At 41.8% G+C, this 26,444-nt stretch overlaps 1 protein-coding gene across 2 annotated transcripts in view; it reads right to left on the bottom strand.

Moving 5' to 3' along the window:
• UQCC1 (ubiquinol-cytochrome c reductase complex assembly factor 1) overlaps positions 1 to 26,444 on the bottom strand; it is a 47,495-nt gene that overhangs the window by 2,824 nt on the left and 18,227 nt on the right. For both annotated transcript variants that reach the window (XM_074571805.1, XM_074571806.1), the window contains 3 exons: positions 20,412 to 20,520; positions 2,777 to 2,854; positions 1,246 to 1,359 (listed from right to left, as the gene is read on the bottom strand). In XM_074571805.1, the coding sequence (XP_074427906.1) occupies positions 1,246 to 1,359; positions 2,777 to 2,854; positions 20,412 to 20,520 (301 nt within the window). The remainder of the gene's footprint in view (positions 1 to 1,245; positions 1,360 to 2,776; positions 2,855 to 20,411; positions 20,521 to 26,444) is intronic.

Raw genomic sequence — 26,444 nt, 5'->3', positions numbered from 1 at the left:
AAGTGGCATGACAACACTATTTTCTGTGTTCCTTCCTTAGTAGTTCTGAGCATTTGTTTTACTTTTTTTTTTTTTTTTTTTTTTAAACACTACAGAGTGCTGAGCTGACATTTTGATAATACAATTACAATCTCAAGGACTCATTCCTGTGTGGTACCAGACAGTTTAGAGCTCATCAATACGTATGTACAGCTCAGACTGTTTTTCAAGGGCACCACTTCAGAGCTGTCTACAGGAATGCCCTGCCCTCACGGGAGCTGCGTCGACTCTTCCCCAGTGTGCCACGCTCATCTGTGTGGTCACTGCTGACGGCTTCTGTCCTATCCTTTGCTTGAACATACAGAAGTGCAACAAATTCCCCACTTGGTAGTATATTGTCCCAAATTACATACTTTTTATATGTGTTTGCTCCCTGCCAATCTTCAGTTTTGAACTTTCCTATAGCCTAACTGATATTAAGCATTAAATTACGTCTGTCCCTCCTGAGAAGCCCTCTAGCATTCCAGAAGCGGCCTCAATCCCTTACAAAGTTCAGCCCTTTACTTCCCTTTACACACGCTGAAAGACCCTCTCTCCAAATCTCTATCTGGTCCTGAATACAGTACTGGAAACATTACGGAGAATGCTGTTGTGGAAGTTCTGGTCTGCAATTCCCTGTCCAACAGCCCACACTCTTCCTCCAGAAACCCCCCTTACCCCTTTTCTGTCTTTGGTACCCACCTGGACTGTACCCTACCAATATTTCCTAGAAGCCTGGTTTACAAACCTCCTAAGGGCTGAGAGGACAAACACTACTTGATATTGTTTCCTCCAGGTAATAACTGAAAGAAACAGAAATAATTCTGGAAAACAAAACCTTTTACTTCTTTCCCACAAAGATCACCAGGAGACTTTCAAGCTCTGTGTGCTATTTCATTACGAAGAGGATCCCAACTCCGCAACATCAGTTATAGTTCTACAACAAGCTGCAGCCCATTTCTGACACATTTTGTCACGCCCCTCCGTAGCACAGGTCCAGAAAAAGATGCGCAGAATTGCTTTCAATATTCTGTGAATTTCTCTGCAGTCGTTTTTCATCGAACTGCAATAAGCATCAGCGAGTTTTTACCATTGAATACAAAAATCAGTTATGTTTATGAGGAGAACTGAGGGAACTGAGCTGCGTAGTATGCAAGCAATAAAAACAAATATTTAACATTCTAAACAAGAGAATGAAGAGAAGTCACCCTACGAGCTGTATTTTACCTGTTTGCGCACGTACTCTACAAGTAATTCCAGATGCCGAGGGTCCTCACAGTTCTTGTTAAAAAGGTTTCTCCAAAGAGCTGCCGCCAGGACGTGATCATCAGACAAGATTCCCTAAAGGAAGAGCAGAGGGGGGTTAAAAACTGCCCGTGAAGAGGGTCTGAACACAAGGCAAGCACCTTGCTCTGTTCAGCGACTAACAGTATTAGCTGACTCAAAGCCCACAGCTGCTATGGACTGTACCTACGAACAGGCATCAACATCACTCTTTCCCAGAATGGAAAAACAATCCTGGCCTTAAATTAATTTACAGAGCAGCCTCTAACAAATATTCTGGCAAGTTAATTTGGAAAAAAACTGGGTCAGGGTATTCCTAATGTAGCAGCCGATAATTGCTTTTCTTCATTATGAAATGTTTACCATAAAAATTTTGGCGTTACAGAGAAGAGAACACAGAATTGTGTGAAGCCCATGACACTTGGAAAAGGAAAAATAAAGGGTATTTAATACAATGTTGCAGAAATGTAGTCAGGACTTTGCTTTTTGCTTTGCTTTTCTGTTTTTCCTTCTAAATGGAGAGAACTCTTCCTCGTCAAGAACTATCTAGATTTTTCCAGTTAAATCTAATATTAAATTTGGCTTACACAAGCATCACATCCATGAGTGCTTTTTGTCTAAGTTCTGTCCCACTTTTATTGTCTTTTTAGGTTATGTGGTGTTGTCACCACATAACTCCTGTCTTCTGCTAACGCGTTTGCCAACAGCGAGACAGGCCTTCAAAATATTCAGTTAAAAATAAAAAAGGTCAACATTTGTCTTTAATTTAACCAGACATTTTGTTTCCAAAAAAAGAGTGTCAACAAAAAGAGAAAAGAAAAAAAAACAGACACAGGCAGACACATCCCAGCTATACCTAAAACTAGGTTAAAGACTTGCATGCATAACATTGTCCACAACTCTATGAAGTTTACATTTACAAGATATTAATAACGCAAATCACCATGCAAAAAATAACATCACCATGTGAATAAGAAGAGCATCTGAACAGCAACACCCACTACAGCAAAAAAATGACTAAAAAGAGATGATGTAATTGTGTTTCCTTTTTGAAAGTCCTGCAGACACAGTGGTGCTTTTGCCTCCCCATATTATTATATACTTCCTATAAATGCCCTCTCACACAGACTCCCTATAAATACTCCCTTTGATTTCAAAGTATAGCCCAGTACTATGGGATTCAGAGGGAGGAAATGATTTACTGACCGTCAAGCAGTGACGGTGAAGCAGTACAAAGAACGTCCCTCCTTCCACGTCCCATGGCTTAAATCAATATGCTGTGTGCTTTCTTTTTTCTTAAAAGCACTTCAATTCAAGGCATAAGATGATCACAATAACTAAGAAGCCTGCTTCCATAACATAACATCTCTCCAAAGGTATATACTGCAAATATTTTACCCATTTGGAGCATTCTGTGTTTCTGAATTAGATGGTCTATTTGTTCTTGCACATTCTCTGAAAACATCCTTCTTACCTCATCATATCCAAACAGAGCTGCATAGAAATTTTCTACCATGCTTCTCAAATCTTCCTTTAGAGCAACAGAATTAATCTGAAAAATAAACCAGAAAACCATCTGTATAGGCTTTAAAAGAGGAGGTGATGCAAAAATATTACTGGTTTCACTCCAAGTAGGCAAAGAAGAAACAGTGCCTTGGCCCACATCAGTGGGGATTTGGCTGGAAGTAACGCTGTTCGCGCACTCAAACATTTTAGAACATGCAATGCAGCTCCACTAATTCTGTACACAAATGAAAGTCAGCGTTACTCAGAATATATGAATAGCAGAAAGATTCTCAGCCACCAGTGCTGACATACAGCTACGTGAGCGGAGGAAAAAACGCAAGTGGGGAAAGAGTGAAGGCAAGGCTTCCTTTCGGCAGCAGCACAGGCTAAGATAACAAAGACTCCTCTGCATTTTAACTACTAAGCAGGTTCTCCAGACCTGGACTCACTCACACAGGTATTCTAGAAACTCAGAGGTTTTTCAACACTTTTTCTAGAGCACAGACTCCAGAGCTGGACGTGCTATTACAGCAACAGTGTTGCAATGCTAAAGAGAGAGGCACATCCTTCCCACTGCTCCCTCCTTACTTGTCAATATTGACTTTCTCAGTCAGGAATCATACCAATTCTGTACCTACAGCATCTTACTAGAAGCTCAGACTTACTAGTTTTGGACTATGAGTAAATTTCTTTCAGAGTTTGTGATGATCCAGCTACTTCCCCCTGTGCTGTAAGAGTGACTCAGTCCAAGTTCTGCACTGACTTTTGACTAAATTTAACAGTTGCTTAAATATTTGCTGCTTTGGTCTAAGCTACCCGTTGGCTTCCAGAACTGACCCCGTGCGAGGTGAAGACTGCACCAGATCTCCTGCGGAGCGATGTCTGAAATACCTCGCGTGCATCCCCCTCACATGAACTGCCTATTCCTTGTGCCTGTGCTTTTTACTTCTACCAACAAAATGATTTAATAAATGGTTCCTCTCCCGAGGGCTAAGCTACGCTTCAACCGGTAAAGCTGCTTCTCTGCATTGACTCTCACGAGAAATCTAAAAGCTCCCAAGCATTTATTTTCTACAGCTCTCGCACGCAACATAAGTATAAACGACAATCTTCGCAACTGCCCGCTAGCGGAGCACTGCTGTAGGAGACTGCATCTTGGAGACAGGTTTTACAAAAAAGAAAAGCGCAACCAGGAATGGAGGGTAAGACATCAGTTCTGCTATGGGACAAGCGCTGCTGTCTTTGATGTACGGCTTATCACAAGGCAAACGAAATGCTGTGAAAACTCACAGATCCAAAATATTACTACTTATGACAGTGTGAACCACGTGTCCCAAATACTATCCTTAAGAGTCCTCACCTCGGTAATTATACAACAGCTTTTCTATCAAAATACGAATTAGTTTTTGCCAGGCTAGCAAACCTCCAGTTTAAATATTCTTCCATGAAACCACTATCTTTTTTCATCTGTTGATTTTTATAGAAATGCATGGAGTGCAAACACAAGGAAAATTCCTTTTATGTCAGTTACTCATATTTTTCCATTAATATAAACTATTAAAATTCATGCAGATATTTTATAGGCTATCAAAATTTGGAGACTGGTTATTACTGAACGTTTAAAAAAAAAAAGAACTAAGCATAAGAAATCAGAGGGTTAAATGATGACTGCAACTGCTGTAATGACTTAATTAAATTTTTATTGAGTACATAAACTATGATGTCATTTCTACCCAACCATGCTCAAACTTTCTCTGCGTGTCAGAGATCGTGGTTTTTCTCAATAGAACATACTTCTAAATAAGCTGCACTTCTACAGCTCTAATAAGGGGGAGCAGGTCTCATGTAACACACTCAATAAATTATCCTTCCATTTTAAACAAACAAATTCCATGAGTTATTATATATTTGCCACGCACTTTTTATGACATAATAAAAATGTTACCTCAAGGATTACTTAACACATACTACAAATGTTACAGCAGGCAACTGCAAGGGGCAAAGAAAACAAATAGTCCCATTACAGAGACAAGTCCTGGACTATACATCCCCAGGGAAGCAGCTTTCTGTACTGAAAACAAAGAGCAGCAGCTTTAAGTTAGCAAGAAATAGACTGATGAAGCAGATAACCAAGTTAAACAAACACAGCAATAAATACATCTTAAAAGACAAACAGCTTAAAATATAAAATATGACTTTGGGGATGGATCAGTATCTTAGGCCATAAAATTACATTTAAAGGAATATCACAGTTTTTGAAGAATACAACCAGCATTGGTTAAGTACAAACATTGTAGGAAAGAAATCCAGATCCAGAAAAATGAGTAAACCCAAATCAGCCTTTGTCGGAAATGCTTCCTCTTTTTAAGCTTGTACGTGTTCTTACCACTGGCAAGTTTCATGACCTGGTTGGTCACGATTCTGCTGCCTCTTCCACAGTTTGTTACTAAGATTAAAAACTGCTAGACAATTCTAAGTGAGTAAATGCTAATAACAAGGAAAAAAACCAGTAACGGCTGGAGCTCTTCTAGGGACTTGGCCCCTTGGCCTTCTTTGGAACAACCCATTGCAGAGCCATCACCAGAATGAATTTATATACCGTCGCCTAAATTCACACACAGAACTATCTTAGCTCAAAACACAGAATACATTTTTGGTATATTTCTCATGTTTACAAGACCTTTTAAAAAAAGGAAATGTACAGCTAACGTATCTTCCTACTACATGCCACAACTTCTCATTGAAAGACTCCATGATCTCACACTGTGCCTGCGAGACGACTACAGCATATGACTACTGCGTTTTCATTAGTGTACCGAGTAAGAAACCTCGGCTTCAGCCTCAACGAGTTCAACATGCATCATTCAACAGCCAGCTGGTGAGGCTTACTGCCATATCAGAAAATTTACAACATCAAATCTCAGTTAAGGTCTTGCATTCTAACAAAATTTCTAGGAGAGAGCGAGCACGCTGCTTTATTGTATATGCTGGACGCGTATGAAAACATCTTATGTACAGGCACAGCTTTTAAAGTGAAAGCTGCTATAAGATTAGTCCGTATTAATGTCTTTTGTTGGATTGAGAGCATTCTTTTGTAATGAACCTCTCCTCATCCCCACTGACCGTGCTTTGGTTCACACCGCAACGGAGTCTCGGCGTGCACAAACTGGGAAAGGTGCTCCGATGCGCTCTGCCTGCTGACGGGCGCTCAGCCCCTGGGACCAGCCCCGAAAAGACCATCCCCGTGGAGCAGGGATGCTGGAGCATCGACCGTTACACTCCACACATGTGTTCCTCGCAGACCACACTAAATGCTAGTTTAGACATAGCTGCGGCGTCCACAGGCTACACTATTTGAGAGCACTTTAACAGGAGTTTCTTTTTGTTACGGCTTTTGCCAGCACGTGTTGCACCCTTAAGCTACTTTAACACATTAATCCATCCATAGACTATAAAGCCAGAAGGGACACTTCCAACTGCACCTTGTACAAGCGCTAGTCATTGAATTTCACGCAGCAATTCCTCTCTTTAGGCCATAAGTTATGGTCAAACTAGATTTTTTTATGAAGAGATTTCAGCCAGAAGAAATGATTAGATCATAGAACCTGACCCTCTGCATATCACAGACCATTACATTTCCCCGCTTTCCCTCTGTACTAAGCTCAGCAAGTTGTGTTTGGCTAAAACCTATCACCCTCACAGCTGAACATGTGTATCTCATTTCATATTTGAATTTTCTGGCTTAAGTTTCCACCCCCTCGTTCTCATTATACCATTCCTGCTAGAATAAAAAGCCTCGTCTGTGGAATGTGTTTGCTCCTGTAGCCGTACGCAGTAGGTGTGTCAGCACAGTCATCTTTCCAAGCTCAGATTAGGCTCTTTAAGGTAAGGTTTACACTTGGTGCGCTGATACACCACATCATCGGTGCACTCCTGGAGTGGTCAAAGTTGCAAGAGCAAAGCAGTGGCTTATGCTGATGAAGTAAAAATTAATCCATCTCTTGTGCAAGACGAGTTACGCAGGTATGAGTACACTCCTGTTGTTACGAGTGAGCCGATCTGGGGACTCCTGTTAGCCATGCTGCCACGAGCATCAGTCCACTCCCACTGATGCTTTTCATTACTGGGACATTCGACACTGGCAGAAATTCCTGAAGAAGATACAAGACAAATCTTTTCACGATAAAAAAACATCACTCCTCAAACATTAAGGCCTTTTTACGTACCTTCTCTCAAGCTGCATTTGGAAAGAATGACTTATAATATATAGTTTACATTAGTTATAAATAATATATAACCACATATAGTTATATATGGGCTTTTTAAGTGTTTCCTGCCCTTTTAATAAACTCACATGCCGTTAAAATTGGAAAACCTGCATACAGCCCTTTTATTTCCTCCAATAACATAACTATTACTTCTAGGACAGTAATTTTGAAAATGACTGAGACTGTAGCTAGGATCAAAAAGATTAAATTAATAAAACAGATCAAAAATATCTCTGTAGCAAGGGGCCAAAAAGGCCAGTTCCTTCAGGCAATTTCACATAGTTGTGAAATGACAAAGATATTGCAGAAATTTTTCCAATCTTCATTTTTTGAGTCTTTTATTAACGACTCTCTTACTCTGTCTGCAAACAAGCTGACTGGCTTGTAATTAGCTACAGCTGTGAATCCCCATATAGTTTAAAATATTAACTTTTCTGATAAACGCTCAAATTTTCTAATTAAAAGTAAGCAATTCTGTAATGCACCTCAGTAGATAAATAACTTCAGAGAATAGTCTTTAAAGCCTTCTTCAGTGTCCAGTGATAACATACTTCAGTATTGTATTGCTCTAGGCAAAAGCTAAACGTCAGATTGTATCAGAACCAGCTCCTGCCAAAATCTTCAATCCATAAAAACAACATGTTAATGAAGAAAGATTTTTGCGTGCTCTGCTACCTTCGTAACAATTGCACAGTCATCAATAACACTCCTTGCAGCATGGTTATTTCAAGCAGACATAGAAAAGCAAGTTATACAAAGTTATCTACATATTTCAGCAAAACCAGATGCTCACCCTCAGCTGTCCGGTACCAGGAAAAATGAGGTATAATCTGAGGTATAGATTTGGAAACTCTACCATGGTAACACTTAAAGATGCAGAGCAGATCACGGTACAACCTTAACTGTATTCAGTATATGGGGCTTATTCCAAAGTCCTTCATCTCTGCAGGACATGGCTGGCAGAGTTCATTGACAACCTCTCAAGAGAAAGACCAGGGAAAAGAGGTCCCACCGCTGCACTCTGACTAGCTGTGTGAGGGCGGGCAGTTGTCAAGGTTTCTTCCCGTGACGCCACTTTTAAAAACCTGCTTGCTAAAAGCCTAAAACAGATCACGACCACGTTTCTGAACACACCAGAATCCAGAATTCAGTCTGATAAACTGAAAGGAAGTTACGAGACCAAGTTTAAAAGAAGCACTCGGAGAAGACAGCAGTAAAGGTAAATAAATCGTTAAGGTCGATATTCACTGTGAGCACTTACAGAGATCCTGCGAAACTCCATCTCTCTACTGAGACAAACCTCAGCAACTGTCAGGAAGAGTCACCACAGGAAACGCTGTACTGGGCCAGACCAAGGGTTCACCTTACCCGGGATCTCACCTTCAACAGTACCCAGATACTGAGAAAGGTAAAAGGCCTACAAACTGATATACGTTTCCTCCAAGTGTTCTCCCAACCACCTTCAGCTCAGGCCAATTCTCAACCCTTGATATTTGTGTATAGAGCAACCTTCAAAAGGTGTCTATGTCAAGCAACTTGTCCAGTAAACTTTCTGCATCCACAGCGTGCTTCAGCAAGAAGTGCCCTGGTCTGGTACCCGTGACGAGAATCACCACCTGGTGGCTTCCTGCTGGCTTCATCTGGTGGCCCGGTTCTTTCACTGCAGAAGGCAGCAAATGCACATTCTCACAGCACTCGGGATTCTTACAGTCCATCGTATTCTGTGTGATATGATCTGCCCATAAAACAAGACTTAAGATAATCTAATAATAAGTCAAGAGCAACAAAATCCCTGGGATCATAAAGTACTAAACTAAATGAAATGTACTGGATGAAATTTAATAGGGCCGCGGAGCCATGAAAGGTGGCATCCATTTTGAAAAGTATTTCAGCAGGAGCGGCTAAGTGAAATTAGCAGAAAAAACAATAATAAATGAAAATAACAATCACAGATAATTGTAACCAGTAACATTCAAGGCTGATAAAGGTACTAGTAGAAGGTATTTAAAAAAAAAAAATAATAAAATTTCTAAAACAATGCACACACGTTCATCAGCTCTAATTCCGGAAATTGATCTTAAAGAAAGAGATTTTGTGGCGAAATCTCAAAAAAAATTCAGTTAACAATTAAACCATGAAGACAAATAAGTTTTAGGAATTATTATGAAAGGAACACAGAACAAAAGAGGAAAACTATCTGCCATAGTGTGCCCGCATATAAAATGCCGCACAGATTTGTTACCTTTTAATCTCAGAACAGATCTAAAAGAAATAGAAAACAGCCAGAAAAGACCAAGGTAACCACATATGAGGAAACACTAGTTATATTCAGGAAGAAATGAGGACGAAGGTGATGGAGAGGTAAAATCATAAGTGGTATTGGACAGGTAAACAAGGAATTACTATTCATTGTTTCTTATTAAAAAAACAAAACGTAGAAAAGGAGCTGATGAAACGACCAATTAATACTTTAAAAAGTTTCTCATGCAACACAATTAAGTGGCAGAAGTCATTATCACAGGACATTAAAGAGCAGAAACTACAAAAGGGGTAAAAAAAGGGACTGCACATTCATAGAGGACTTCTGTTAGTAGATACTAAATCTGATGGTCCCTGGGGAACTCTCCTGTCACCCACTGGGGAGTGCCGAGTGGCACCAGAAGAAATACTGATACACAGTTCTGTTTCTTACACTTTTTCCCAAATATCTCTGGCCATTGCTAGAAACAGTACAGTGGATCTTCATCCGCCATTAGAAGGATGACCCCTGGTATGTTCGTTTTGTTCATTTTTTTATGATCTCTGCAGATGCTGACCAGTACCTCTCCTGCCCGTGCGTCCCCTCCTGCCCTGGCTTGCAGCAAGGCAGCCACAGCTCATTAACGATCCTGGGTACAGTCACCACGTCACTTGCTGACTTGGGTAGGAATTTTACCTGAAACAGGCTAGTGTAATTAAAAAAAAAAACAACTGTTACCTTTACTATAGCTTTTAGTAACCCCCATGGAAAGAGGCTCCATTTTATTTAGAAATAAGAGCAAGAATGATCCTGCTCATACCAAACTGATCATCCTCCCCTGAGGGGGGGGGGACGATAATAAAAAGGCATTCTTTCTCCAAGAATTCGGGACCAGAACAAGTTTCTATTGGATAGCAACAGCCATCACCCATCTCCTCTCCTAAAAAACTCTCCACAAAAAAAAAAAGAAGTTTATTTCATGTCAAAATGGAGCGACAATTGCTGGAGTCCATACAGTTAGTAAGCAATTAACAAGCCAAATCCTTGACGCCAACACCTAGCACTGCTACAGCCTTTATCCAGTGATATCCAGGACAAAGGCAAATACTCACTCTTACTATCTCACTTTCAAATTAATTCCGTAGTGCCTAGCAAACACTTCCTTGTGTTTGCTCCATCAGATTTCCCACTATTTCCTAGCACAGCCCTGTTCATACATGACCTGTTTGACATTCTCCCATCAGCTCCACGTTTGGGTAAAATTCTAATTTGAAGTCACATTGCTTTCACCTTCTACCAATATTCTGCACCTTCTGGTTTCAATCATAAGCTGAGAAAAACCCGATTTCCCCAAGCACTCCTCCTCCCCAGGGCTTCAAAAACACGCACGCCACAGAATAGTTAACAGTTAAATATTTTCTTGCCAATATTTTAAGAGTGCAGAAGGTTCCAAATTGCTGGTAAAATAAACAATGCCAGACTGTGAAAACTCCTGCCTGCCATATACTCTGATGTTAACAAGAGTTTCTTTATTACTGTAACCTTTCAGAAGCGAACAAAAATTATTTCTCTACCCTAGTTCTGCCCTCAAGTAAAAGGCAAAGGAGGAAAACGAACCATGAAAAAGCTGCATGGTAAGATACTGTGAATTTTCCATCTTACTTCTATATTTCATTCAGAGTTGATGCTGCTGTGAATAAATAAACTTCCAGAATATCCTAAAACCGTGAGCAAGGATTTTAAGAAGCCAAAAATTTCCTTACACGCTTGTTTCCTCAATAACGCAGATTAAACCTCTATATGGGCCATCTTCCCTCTTGCAAGTGCATGATAAAACAGGAAACACAAAAGGACGAATTTAGGATGCTCTCAGTGAGACACATTATTTTCAAGCTCCTCAGTACGTAGCTCTTTCCCCTGGGGCTTTAGCCATGGACCTCCATCAACACAGGGTCTCTGCTGTTTCCTCACTTTTAAAAAAAAAAATGAAGTCTTCAAATAGCATCTCCAAATAGAAAGAACTGCTGGCACTTTTAGCACAAATGAGACCAATGACTATACAGTTCAGGTGACACCCCCTCAACCCAGTGGTCATTGCCAGGCCTGCCAGCCTTCTCTTGCCTACCAAATACATTTGGCATTTTGGAATCCACGCCCAAGCCATCTGAAAACCAACTCAGATCAGTGTTGCTCATTTCATGCATATCAAAATTGTGTTGACCCCATCTTCCACCCATGATATCCATATCACTAGCGGAATCTCCCTTTTTACGTGCAGTCATTCTCGTGGCCACAAGGCCATCCGACTAACTTGAAAACCAACACGATGTATGTTTTGCTAGCAGCAAACAGAGATCTCCAAGATCAGTTACGCTGGTTATTTTGGTCAAATCTTTTAACCTTTTCATTATTTCCTGCCCTTTGAATATGGAAACAACATTCAAGTTCTTCCAGACGTGTTAACGATAATTAAGTAGTTAATATCAATAGAGATATAGCGAGGGCTGTGTATGGCCAAAAACAGAAGAGGAAAACACAACTGAGGACAGACAAGGGAATAGAAAGAATCTATTGAGCTTCCAAAACCGGAATGGGAACAGAAATACACATCAGTTTGCCCAGATGTGTACAGAAGTATGGTGTGCCATTGCTTATACTAAGTAGTAAGCAAGCATGAAAGCCAGCGTTGGGATTATTAAAAGTATTGCATTTGCACTTCCTGATCGTTACCATTTATTCTACTGTGTGAGCTTTTAGGAAAAGCAGTCAAAAATAAGGGCTTCATAGAGCAGCCGCTTTTATGAGTAGACAAAATGTGCCAGAGAAGTCAGAAAACAAAGTAACAAAAAAACCTTGAGTTCTAACAGGAAAATACAAACATTTGCAAACCCCCTGCCTAGCCAGGCTTCAAGACCCTGCAGTATGTGCACTGCAAAAACGAAGACATTGCGTCTGCGGCAGAACTGAAGATCGGCCTTTGAAGGAGTTTGACAATGAAGTGGCACTGAGCTGCTTGCTGCAGAAGCTGATCCAGAGTGCCAGCGCTGTCAGACTGCCAACCCACTGCCCCAGCACATACCACAGGGCACTGGAGCAAAAACCCCACTACTGGAGACAGCCAAGAGATGTAATGCCCTAGCGAGCAACAAGCCAGAGAGATGATCCTTGCAGCAGTTTTCAGAAGACGTAGGAGTGATGTCTAGGTCAGGAGAGAAAAAGATGAGGCATGAGGATGCTGGCAGAGGAAAGCACTGATGATGGCAAATAAGCAGCTGGGATAGAAAAGCAAGTATTTCAGATAAAGAAAGAAAGGAATTGGAGAAGAAAAGGAAGATCTGGAGTTGAAAGAAGCAAAGTCACGAAGAGGCTTCAACATGCAAGGGTGAATTTGAAGCAAGCAGACAAGAGGACAGATCCTGAGCTTCCATGGTGGACCTCTGCAAGAGGAGGCTGCTGGACGAGCATGTTGGATAAAGGCAGCCCGTGGCCGTTGAATCAAGTGAGGCAGCACAGCAGGGATGGAGATTGGGCTCAACAGGCACTGACGGCTGTGAAAGGATTAGTTGAACATGAGGGAACACAAGAGAAGGGAGAGAGGTGGTGGTGCCAGCCTGAGATACAGAAAGGGCTCCTGCAAGGAAACAAAGAGAATTAACACGAGAGATAAGAAATAAACTAGTATCTCTACAAGGTAAGAAGTAGGAAGGAAAAAGTATGTGACACACTGGCAGGGGGGAAATGTGAAACCAGATGCACACCCTGAAGACGGAATCAGACGCAAGCTCCAGTGATGCTTATGTTACTGTCTTTCAAGACAGGGAGGCACCAAAACCAACCAAAACCATATTCCTGAAGAGGAAGCAGCAGGTATCAGTGGCATTCTACCAGCAGCAAAAAGCACAAGCAACAATATGATTAAAATGTATTGGGAAGAACACAGAACCTCCCAACGGTTCGTTTGATTACTCTGATTTAGAAGTGACATTGGTCTTGGTATTTTTCTGTATTTACGAAGGAGCCTGAAACTGCATTCATGTTTTCGCTGCAGCAGCTTAGAGCCATTAAAAAAGAATTACAACGGCAACATGAGATACCTTGCTCCCAAGAGTCTCAAAACGCTTAGCCAAGCAGAGCAGCTGATCTCAGTTGAGGAATGCTGGTGCAAACTCCAAAAGGATAGGAAGCTGATAATGTAAATGTCCAAAATACGCAGCATAACAACATGTTACTTAGCCCCGCACTGACCGCAGGCAAATCACAAACTGGATCGTGAGTGATCTACAGAGCACTGGCAGGAGCAGTGACAACGTAGCTGCTACTCGTCCCGTTGCGCCTGGAGACTGCGGCAGGTTCCGTAAGGATCATTTTCCTGTTTCTACCATCATCTCTCTACACTGTCAAAATAAAAATTATGCAGTTGTGGCGAGCAGTAATTTCATCGGTCAACGTTTGAATTTTGGCAACTACACTGTGTTCTGGAGAGCCTGCGGAACACGGGGCAGCACTTAACGCCTAGGAGTACTGCGTGGTAAAGTCGATTTTGGCACGTGAGTCCCAGTGGTGCAGAACATGTGGAATAATGAGAAAGATATTTTGATAAAAGGTGCTACACGGCAGCTTCCAGTGAACTTCTTGCAGGCACCAGTGGGAGGCACAAAACAGAGCAAGGACACCACCTTACAGTAATAGGATCCAACACATCTGGGAAATTTGCACCGATTTTTTTTTCATGCCAGACTCTACAGAAAACTAGGGCAGGCCACTTGAAAAGAACCCAAGCATATATTATACCTGGATTTCAACATCGGGTACCCTTGGCATGCCCCAACCATGCCTATATTTCAGACAGCCAGGTGTGCTACTTCCATGGGCGCTGGTTCTAGAACAACTACATTAAAAAAAAAAAAAAAACGTGTGAGAGAGACCTCCCCTGTTTCGAAACTCCATGACCTGGTAAAGCTAAGCTTGCATCCCCACACATACTGTTTGTTCCAGACCTCATCACAGTCGAGGTATTTTCCAGGTAACATTCCATACGCATGCATTTTCCTGCATATTTAAGTTCTTAAGATTTCAAGAACCACATTTACTGAATTTACTCTGGAAGAGTACCTGATACTATTATTCATTTATGAAATGACAAAATACTGGAAGCTTGCTGTGAACTTTTGAGCTCTTTCAGAAAGGATCAAGGGTTGATAAACTATTTCTTTTGTGATGTTAAAAAAGTTCAGTTAAAACATATTACACAATGCCTGGTATCCTATTAAACAAAAAAAAAAAGCACAAAAACCCCCACACAGCAATTTTGTACCTCACTACTTTGGCAAGTTCGTTTGATTTTGTTTTGGTTTTTTTTTAATTTTTTTTTTTTTTTAAGGGAACACTAAAAACTGGTAAGATTTTATACATTATGTTTTTCATTGAAAAAATCATAACATTTTTCTCCTTAAAATGTCCTAGTAAAGTTACACATTTCAAAATATACATAGACCATTCGAAACTAAAACATCTCCTCTTTAGTTTTACAGGTTTTTGAAAACCTTTTTCAACTGTTTTGAAACGCCATCCTCTATCTCACATCCCAATCCATTTCCTCAAACAAAGCCACTGTAATATTTTACTTCGCTACAGTTCCTCCATCTCTGCCCCGCACCCCCCAACACCGCACTCACCTTCCTCTGCCCCGGCCCTGACCCGCTCTCCCATCATAACGTAGCTTTGTTCCGGGCATCCCAAATCGACTCCATGATTTCCCATCAGATTTTAGGGACGGCCCTGAAAAGGCCTCCCTGAGTACTCAAGTACAGCAGCTTCCCACTGCAGGCGAAGCAACTGCAATAGTCCAATTCATACAAAGATCAAGGTCTGCTTTAAAACTGCATCAATTTTACGCCCTGTCCGCTCACCTTCTAAAGCCATTCTAGAATCTCACTTGTCTCACTGACCATGATTTCCGAGTCCTTAGAAACGTCAGACTTCTTGTTCTCCACAGAAAGAGTAACTTAAACTGAAATGTATTAAGTTTAGGAAGTTTTGTAGCTACTGTAAGGTAAAACAGCATTTTCAATCATCTGAAGTCTTCTAATTTTGCAGAGTATCAAGACAGAAAATGGCATTCAAGTTCACGAAGCTAAATTCTGCTCCGCTACACCGGCGTGAACCGTGTTACTGACTCTGATGGTGTTACTCCAAATGCACACCAGTGTAACCGAGAGCACAGTATGGGTCACTGTGTATAAACAGCTCTAAACGTATAACAAAGACTGTATTGTGCTATGCAGAGCGGAGCAAATAAACGAGTTCAAAAGACACCTAGATGTGTTCCTGGAAAAAAAGGGGGCAGGGGTCTAAGCGGTCTGGTGGGAAAACAGGAAAGTGAGATTAAGATAAATTAAAACAGGTTTGGCACGCTGGGCTGGACAGCCCCTCCTATTCTTATCTCTTTTGCAGCTTTTAGAACACGTATGGTTTTATAATATGAATTGTTATTTTGTGCTGAAAAAAGCCCGACTCATTTCAGAAGCAGAATGCCACCACAACACTAATGCTGTTAAAAGCAGCCTGCAACAATTTACAGCTATTTCCATAAAGCCTGATGGATGTGATTTGCACCCAGAAGTGATGGGAGGGCGCAGACGGGTGTTCGATTTTTTTTCTGGTGTTTGATTTTTTGGTCTTGGCGTTGCTTTGGGTTTTTTTGTCGTTTTGTTCTTTTAACCTCCTATCTATTGTCCAGTTCGCAGCTCAAATCATATTCCAGGGAACTCCAGTATCTACAAGTCCCTCTGATCAACTCTGCAGCTTCATCTAAGGGTATTAAAATACACTTAAACTGGTAACAACTGCTTTTATATACACAGAGTTACTAAAACACAATACTCGGCTCAGTAAGGTTAATATTCAGGTTGCTAAAGAACTCCGTTAGGAAGACAAATAGCAGGAATTTCTAGCACTGACCGGATTCCCCTTCCAAACTGATGAGGCAGCCACCCGTTCATGTAGCATAAATCTAGTCACTGCGAGCCACAAGGTGGAGATCTCTGGCAAAGCCGGAGCGAAAGGAAGTCTTTTGCCCAGCCTAATGTTACTATTAACACTTTGCGCCATTGCATCAAGCCAATTTTTCTGTTTGTTTTTGAAGTTTGATAGAAATGTCACTAGTGGAAAAATTAAGTAAAGAGCACTGGTTAGCCACAGAACTGGACACACCTGGGTGCAAACCCACCAAAAGAAACTGACTTCATTAGTAGTAGGGACAGCAGAGTAAAATTTATATCTGAAATCTGCCTGCACCAGTAGAATTTGCTGAGGCCACAGGCTCTCTGTGTGTTTTTACAGCTGTGTCAAGTTTTGGTTTCTGACTCTCGCCGACATTCAGGAGTGCTGAAGGAGCTCAGGCTAACAGGTCCCAAAACTTTGTAGCTGAGATTTAGATCTCAGCAATTTTAACAACCAGGTTTTGAAATAATACAAACTCCATTTGGAGTTGGAGCTGATGTAAATTAGTAGTTAAAATGCCTTACATTCTATCACTTTTGGCTCCAATGAACTTGTATATTTAAGAGCAGAGGGCATATTTTAACAAACCATCAATATCAACTTGGGAATAGAGTGTCCACTTTCTGCATCAAGTGCTGTAACTGCTGCTAGATAGGGAAAGATGAAGAACTGCAGCTTTGTCTGTCAACAAGTTAAACTAATTGCATCCAAGCAGCAATTTCATACAGGTGCTCCGTCACTTACACCCCAATACAGAAATGTACCAATCCGAGTTAAATACTGATGTTTGATATTTTGCATGAGAGAAAAAGCAGGGAGTGGAATTTCCTAACCTCCTAGGAGCTATGCAGATGACAACTTAGCGCCCTGAAAGTATTCAGTAAAGTTTCTTTTCATTTAACTTATTTTTGAGAAAGGCTCCGATTCTGAAATTCGAACGCGTCATCAGAGGAACATTAACATAATCTTTTTTTCGTCTACTATTCTTACCTCAATATATTTAACTCTCTTCTTTGGGAGACAGGCTATATACTGATTGCAGAACTAATTACTTTAAAACAAATAGCTGTTACACATATTCCTCAATCAGCTCACAACCCCTCTGTCATTACCCCAGCTTCGTTTTAAAACAATCATTGGGAATAAACACATCAAGATTAATAAGTAGGACCTAACACCTAGGGGAGCTGCCCTTTACTTCTTTATCACTTAAAACTCCTTACAATTGCTAAAGCCGAGACGCGAGCAAGAGTTCCACCAGGCACACCTACGTGATAGGGGGAAAGTAAGCGCAGAAGATTGAACGCAGCAGGGAAGAGGCAGGAACCGCCCATGCAAGGGCAAGGATGAACGGGGATGTGAAGCTCGGATCACTGGCACTGAGGAAGGAAAACAAAGCAATGATAAGGAGCAAAGGAAGAGCTAACCTCTTCAAATGTCAATGCATAAATTACTTACATCTAACATACAATAAATACTACCAGAAGAGACAAAAAAGTTCATTCATCTTGACAAAACAACGTCTGGAAGATTAAGAATAATTAAAAGTTGAAAGGAAAAAAAAAAAAAATCACTAAAAGATGACGAAAACCTTATGCTTTCACAAACACTATGGGGAAGAGAACAGTCCTGATCTCCAAGTTTACAATCTAGGAGAGTTCACTACGCTTTCTTCCACACCATTAGTGCCTGGTCTAGTTAGCTGTTACCTCAGGAGTTCACCTTCTCTAACAAGGAGTCTCATGAAAATCAATGGGCCTCTGTGCAGCTAAACTATATTAAATACACACACAGATGTAACTGTTTTTGAGATCAAGCCTTTAAATGTGTACTTACTTCATTTAAGCATCAGCTATTGCCACATAAAAGCTATGTTAACACTAGGGTACAGTCAAAAGTATATTATAGGAATCATATTATTGCAAACTAAGCACGTTCGTTATTACATCGCGTGATCATTATCACAAACAGAGATTGCAAAATGTAAATCCAAGGATAAACTGAAAAGATGCCTAGTCTGCCAAGGCAGAGAATGAATGGCATTCAAACAACTTAACGTCTCCTTCCAGTTGCATTTTACAGCAACCATACCAGTATAATACGCATGTATTAACAGTTGAGGCTCCAGACAGGATGAAAACATAAGGACACTGGTGTTTGTTTTTATTTTTTTAACACTTTGGGGATTTTTGGGGAGCAATGGAATAGTTTGCAGCAATGGAAACCCTGTGCTTGCCTTTACAAAGAACTGACTGGAAGCACTATCTTTTCTTCTCTTAAAGTTTACTGAAAAAAAATCTCGACACAAGTCCAACTTACACCAGACTTCACTTTTGAGTTCTGCATGCGTGTAAGGGCGGCAAACGGCTGGCTTTGCTTCTCTTTGCTGCTGTTTCAAATCCCGCAAGGAAAACTACAGGATAGCATTTGAGGTTAGTTCATATAAGGCAAAACGAGGGTTAAAAGCAACCCAGAAATAATTTTCTGTTCCAAAGCAGCATTCTCTCTGTAAGTAGATGGAATCTAAAGATCCTGGAAGAGATTTTGGAGGGCTTTGGGAGGTGGTGTGTTTGGCTGGGGTTTGATGTTTGTTTTTTTTTGCTTTTCAAGAAGAGCAGCCTTAAGTTTACCGCCGTAATGAAGATCTGAGCTGCCTCCAGTTCCTATAGAAAGCAGAATCAACCACTGGTATGGCATGGAAGGCACTGGAGAAGGACAAAAACACACAGGGTATTTCATTCAATCCTTTTCTCTGCTATGATAATCTAATTTGCGTAAGCTCACTCACGCTCCCTTATCACATCTGACCATGAAAGTGGAGATTTCCATATTGGAATTTATGTAAGCCCATTAATGTAGCAAGAAATTCTAAGATGCCTGAATTTAGACTTAATCCAAAAAGAAGCTTAAGAGGATGACTTGACTTTAAAAGCAAGCTGTAACATAGTAAAGCTACGAAATTCCCAACAACGAGGAAAAAAAAAAAGCCACTGCTGATGGAATAACTGAAGTTACACCAGAATCAACACTTCCTAAAACCACACACAGAACACAAGATGAGAGAGAAACTTCTTGAATTACTAAGGTGATCCCATACCAAATCCTAACTAACTGGTTAATTCCCTTGTTTGTCACCAATAGGAATATGCTAGCAGCGTCTCCCTCGGTTATTTGGCTGACAACTAAGACTTGACAATACGCCATTATCGCTATATGAAAATTGTCACTTCTCTAACAGTTTAATTTATTTTAATCACAGACAAACCTCTATTTAATCACTGAACAATTATTTTCTTTTTCCATAACACAGGAGATCTTTCCCAGCCCCATTCTCCCACTAAATTGCCCTGAACACAGGCACCCTCACCTCTATCGGGTCTCTTATCACCTCTGATACTGGGGTTATGGAAACCATCTTCTACTTCTGCTTCTGCACTGCCTTCTCTGAAGTCCATCACCAACACAAGGCTGGGGATATGCACTTACAGACTTTAAGGCCAGAAATGACCATTACAACTAACCAGCATAACCTTCCTCAGAACAGGCCAAAGAGATACAACCTTGTTCTTCCTTCAAACTCGCAAAGGAACTATCCTTGGAGCTGCTCTCTCCTTACAACATTTCTTTTGTGATAAAGACTAAGAATCCAAAATGAAAAATAACCTAATGACTAGTTAACAGTCACGTACAGGAACTTAACACAAAAACCTTGTCCCTTAACTTCCCTTTTGCTCACCATCCTAGATACAGAGAAAACTCAAAGCTCTGCTGCAATTACTAAAGTTGCCGTTACACATTTGGCACCAGTCATGTTTCTCCCTACCTCCTGCTTATTCCTATCCACAAATGCCCATTCTGTCCTAGCAGCATCGGGTTGTGCAATCACATGGCAAACCACATGGAAAATTGATTACTTCCAGATACATCAATATCTTCATCCAGGCCACAGTGCAGTTTCAGAAACAAGGTCAGTAGCGCAATACCAGAATGAATGGTCAGGAGTAAGGACTACATGGACCCACTTAAGTATGCGAAGTTACAAAAGCATCTGAAGATGTGAATCATCAAGATTATCAAAACCAAGGATGACTTACCCCCATCACCTTACCACGCTGTTCAACGTCCTCCCACATGCAGTGAACTATATAGCGACACATGTATTTTCCTGTGCGACCTTCCTGCTTCATCCGCACCAGACACATCCTGCAAGAACATAAACACCAAATTAATAGCTTCTAGTTTTTCTTCAAACGTAAAGAGTAAATTAAATATATTTCAACTCATTTAAGACTCTCCTTACAGTATGCATTTTTGTGATCAGGGAAAAAAAAACCACATACAACGATTTTATTTTATTCTTTTTAAATAAACGATCACAAACTTTTCTATTCTGTACTCAAGAGTTGCATCTGCTGGATTTTGGCCAATCCAGCCATGGAAGAGTGACAGTTGATTCTATTCTGGCTGACACTACTGTAAACAGTGTGTCAGTGATTAAACAGTACTGCAACCTAAATTCCTCAGCCTTACGAACATCTCACCCTTTGGAGCAGGAACAAATGTCTTGTCTAATCCCAGGCTACAAGCCAGCTGTAATTCAGCTTGGTATAACACTAAAGCACTGTAAGAGTCCCAATTAGCCAAGCTTTGAAAGCTTAAGCGAGTTACAGACTTCACCCAAATTCACATTAGCAATGTCCTAAATTATTTCAACCACAGGGGCCTTTGGATACATATCCAACCACTCGGCAAAACCCCTACGCGCAGTACATGCTATAAGAACTCCCAAGTTTGTACATGCGTTGCGGGATCTTAATGAGAATACCAGGTTGAGTTGTTTTATTTCATTTTTTTTAAGCATTAAAGCCACTTGAACTTCATTGCTGCTGTACCATCTAAAAAATAAATCATTAGAACAAAAATTGTATTTTGCCTCTTTTGTAACGTCTGTAAACAGCACGAACTGAAATACAGGCTAACCCCTCACTACGACAAGAGACCAGTCCCACCACCAATCCCACCTTCTCTGCCTTGCTCATCAGCTCTGCTCCTGTGTTACCGGTCAGAAGTGCCCGTCCAGGGACTGAGTTACTGTAGACAAGGTGATGCTCAAACACTGCAGCTGAAAGAAGTCACTGCTTTGCACAGAGACACGCTGCAGGTGGGGAACTGCTCACAGCTAATGTAAAAAACCAGAGCAGAGCCGCTGGAGGCTGCTTTGAAGCAGTTGCATATTAACAATAGTGAACGTGCCACAAGAGTTAAGAGGTAAAAGTGATGGTTTTTTATTTGCTCATTTCTTCAGTGGACATAAGATCTGTGCCTCCCTACAGGCATTAAAAGTATTTGGTGATCTGTGAATACCAGCCTCACAGGGAGAACCACAAACACTCAAAGTTTGTCTATTAAGCTGACCTGTAAAAGGATAGATGCCGATCTTTATGATGGATTCTATCTTGTCTACTGATTAATAAAGATATCTTTTCACCCGCAAAGGAAGCAAAACTTATTGCCAGCGATGAGTCACAGAGACAAAACAAACTGAAGGTAACAAAAATTGCATTAGTTCTATATTCTTTCTTCTGCTCAGAACCATATATTAAATCCCATATAAGGGCCATTCAACTGAGATACCAAAATTGCAAGAAGAAAAGCCCACGGCCCAGAATCTGATTTCTAGATGGAGAGCTTCTGAAAATGACACCAGCCATGCAAGAGACAGCTCGGGCTCCAACACAAGCCAGGTGGAAGGAGGTGAGAAGATGGGAGAGAGGGACTGAGGCATGACAAGTAGAGCAATGGTCCGAGGGTGGAGTGACCGAGAGAAGCTGGGCCGCGAAGGGGAAGGGCAGCAGTCAGCAAAGGGAACGCTGGGAAGAACGTGGCCGTTTCTGTCTCAGGAAACAGAGCTGTGGAAAGATTCTCAAGGTTTATATCATGGCAGTGAGAACTCGGTATCTGCCCAACAGCAGCACTGTCCCAGCAAACAAATGCCATTCAGACAGCATCAAGAAATGAACCCTCATCTTGCTCACAGAAAGATGACAAAGTGTTCTGCTACAACAGTTGTTCAGAACTCAGAACAGCCATCAAGGTACCTGTCCTTCCACAAAACAAACGCACAAAGAGCTTAAAACTTTCGCGCCTTACTTCTATCAGTTTCAAAACCTTTGACCTCTCGTGCATTTACATAATAGAGCTGTATGAAAAAGTTAATTAGTAAGAGTTACTGTATCTCAAATTTTTACCCACTCTTAACAAGTCAAAGAGAAAAAGACTCAGTTTAAAAGACTAATTTTGGACTAAGAAAAGTATTTTTATACTTCTCTTGCTGAGTACGCCAGCTCGGGGCGGGGGGGAAGTAAGAGTGGCTTGGCAAGAAAACCTCCTCCCGAGCACAAAAACTGGTTCCTATCCAGTCTGCCTTCGGTGGCGGCGAAGCAGGAGAGCAGTGCACAGACCAACAGCCAACACTTGTTCACCGATGAGCAGGACTGGAGGGGTGTTCAGAGCAAAACCTGCTACCCACAAAGCCTAAAAGGCGGCTCTGTGTTTGGATGCATAGTGCTGTCACAGTGCTGTTCTGCAGCACCATGAGTGAGATCATGGAATTTTGCAGTTTATTTGAAAATTTGGTAGTTTGTTACTACACCTGCCGTCTGAGGTTTAAAAGACACAGACTCTTTAAAGACTATAAACCTTCTAACTAGATCAACACAGTGTGAAACACTTTATCGTTTCACTACAGAATCTGTTCTGTAGTTTAGTCAAATACTGACTAAACTTCGTCAAACCATGAAAGCAAAATTATTCCAAACTATCTTTAGAAAGCTGTCTACCTGACATTGGTTGGGTTGGATAATTTATGCTGTATTTAAGATTATGTTAGAAGAAAATTGTGTGAAAGGATGCCTGAAAAGGAACAGGAGCACCTACAAGTCAACCCATCTTAGATGAGATGTCGCAGTTTCCCACAACAGCCTCGGCAACAACTGCTTCTGTCAGTGTTCCCATAGTGCCAACAGACTGGCTTAAACAGCAGTAGCTGACACCCCGCTGTTGACTGGAGCCAACAATGTGCACTTGCAGCCCAGAAAGCCAACCGCATCCTGGGCTGCATCAAAAGAACCGTGGCCGGAAGGTCCAGAGAGGGGATTCTGCCCCTCTCCTCTGCTCTCGTGAGACCCCACCTGCAGTACTGTGTCCAGCTCTGGAGCCCTCAGCACAAGAAGGACATGGACCTGTTGGAAGGGGTCCAGCAGAGGGCCACAAAGATGATCCGAGGGCTGGAGCGCCTCTGCCATGACGACAGGCTAAGAGAGTTTGGGTTGTTCAGCCTGGAGAAGAGAAGGCTCCGGGGAGACCTTAGAGCCCCTTCCAGTCCCTGAAGGGGCCTACAGGAAAGCTGGGGAGGGACTGTTGGCAAGGGCATGTAGCGATAGGATGAGGGACAATGGTTTAAACTCGAGCAGGGCAGGGTTAGATCAGACATTAGGATGAAGTTCTTCACACTGAGGGTGGTGAGACACTGGCCCAGGTTGCCCAGAGAGGTGGCGGAGGCCCCGTCCCTGGAGACATTCAAGGCCAGGCTGGATGAGGCTCTGAGCAACCTGATCGAGTTGAAGATGTCCCTGCTCACTGCAGGGGTGTTGGACTAGATGGCCTTTAAAGGTCCCCTCCAACCCAACACATTCTGTGATTCTATGACTGTTGTGACATGGCTCAGTGCCATCCCATCAAGGTGTGACGGTGCTACTGCTAAGGGCAAAGCCCATGCAGAGCTTCCTGCTCTCCCCTGCACCTGGCCACTCATTCCCGCATCCCCAGCTGCTCCAGAGCAACTATTTCTGGTGCTGTGTTATACTTGTTCAAAGAAATTACTCTGGCTTAAGAACACAAGTATCAACAGCAATTTTGAAAGGCTTTATTCTGTTTAACACATTCACAAATGGCCGGCAACTTGGGGGACAGGAGAAGGAAGCTCCTGAATTGACTTTGTCATCAGCTGTATGTTGTGACATACGCTTCTACCAATAATGGTAACAAGCAGAATTATGAACTCTTCCTAATTAGGTTTGGATGTTATTCTGTGCCCCAGCCTAGCACGTTCACCAACTAGTGTATTTACAGCCACGTACAGGTCTTTGCTGGGGCACAAGCTAACAGAACTGAGCTGGCTGGGCAATCTGGCTCTCCCCTGGTGCCTTTGCTTAGGCCACGTAGCCCATTCCCTCGCGTTAAGGCAGGATCAACTAAATGCCTAAGACATTCCAGATAAGCTTGTTCTTAAACCTCTCTCAAGCAAGACTCCTCTGATGTAATTTAAACCCCTTTCTCCCTGCCCTCTCTGCCACGAAACACAGTTTATTCCCTTTCTTCCAAAGCAGCACATTTCAAAACGGTATCGTATCCTCACTCTTCCCTATGCAAATCTGAGAAATCCTTTCCTGCAGGAACCGTTTTCTACATACTTGGTGGTTCTTGTTCTCCTCAGGACTCTCTCAGACTGATCAACACTTTCTCAGGTGCAGATTTCCTTGTGAAAAACAATGCTCAGATGAATTCTTGTGATAGATCTTTGAGTCTTTCAGGACAGGAATTGTAGCACCACTCCATTTTGATCCTAAATACTTTAGAGATGTCACCATGCTTGGTGTGGTGAAAATATGAAGGGAGCTCTAGGTGATACATCCTGCACCAAGACATTTCTTAGTGCAGTCACCAAAGCAATCTCTGTGGCAGTTTCATAACAGCTCCGGACACTGGCAACACTCCATTTAGAGTTCCACTGCATGGCAAAAGGCAAACACTGTGGCGGAGATGAACAGCTTGAGATTTTCTAAAAGATCTGGACTTCTAAACATAAAGAAAGAGTCCTCCTGACATCAAAGGTCTGAAGTAACGGAAACGGTCTATAAAAACATGCAATTCAGGAAAGAATATTGATAGGCTGATTTTCTAAAGCATAATGTTAGTACTGCATTAGAAGGCACTGGAGCGTATCTAAGGGAACGTTATCTTGAAAGAAGCGAGCAAAAGCAGAGGCTAAACACGAGAGCCTGAATTTCCCCCCTTTCTGACTGGAGGTAAGTGGGAAAACTCTATTCACAGACAAGAAGAAATAAGAGCCAGAGATGCAACCAGAGGACCCAGCAGAACCTGTAACACAAGGACGTATGCTCTGACAAGCACCGTAAGTCTATAAAGGGTAGGATTTAAAAAGCATAGAAACACAGTTAATTAGAGCGTGATGGGCAATCACAACCGCAAGCAAGGAGACAGGATTTACCGAACTAGGAAAAACTCCCTTTTTCTCCAGCTCCAGAAGACACTCTCAGAGTGTGATTCAATCAGTGGAAACTAAAACTCTGAAGAAGAGGGAAGAACTAAGTACACCAGAAAGTGATCCAGACTGCATTGCAAGGGGGACAGGAATACTTTACCAGATGGTGATCAGAATCTACATGATCAGGTCATTGGCCGGCAGATCAGGAAGGTTTCTAACCTCTGAGGCAAAAAGTCCAGCAAGAAAGACAGAGCTATTGGAGCCTTCAGACAGGGCTAGGATGTCCTCGACCTTGCCAGAGCAGACAGAATCAATAATGTTCTGCTCCCACTTCACTGAGGTCAAACTGATTAAAGAAAGAGAAACACAGAGAACACAGCAATAAACCTGACCGTGAAGGCAAAAGTATGCCATGGCAGGATCCTGGTCACTGAGCTAATCACAAGCAAAGCAGCATTGCCCAATGACCCAGGTAGTGAGCAAGGCCTATCACGGGCTCCTCTGTGCCCTGGAACGTCAAACTGGATCTCTCATTTGTGGTCCAGAAAGACAGCGCTCCTTACGTCAAGCTGCCAGGAACATGGAGGAGCCAGGCACATAAACCTTGGAAAAATTAATCTCTAGTGCTAACCTCCCCACTCAAATTTTAATCGCTATCATACAAAGCAGAGGGATTTGGTTCCTTCCCGCTTGTGTAGTATATTGCTGTCAATCTGTCCACCATGTCTTAAACATAAAGAGTACTTCAATTTCCCTCATTAAATGTCTCCTTAACGTCACCTGCTCAAAGCGTGGCAACTCTTGGCCTTCTCCAATGTAGCTCTGATCATAGAATTTTTGA

The sequence above is a fragment of the Larus michahellis genome, unplaced genomic scaffold, assembly GCF_964199755.1.
Source record: "Larus michahellis unplaced genomic scaffold, bLarMic1.1 SCAFFOLD_157, whole genome shotgun sequence".
NCBI classification, from domain to species: domain Eukaryota; kingdom Metazoa; phylum Chordata; class Aves; order Charadriiformes; family Laridae; genus Larus; species Larus michahellis.
This window is presented reverse-complemented; position numbering and strand designations above follow the sequence as displayed.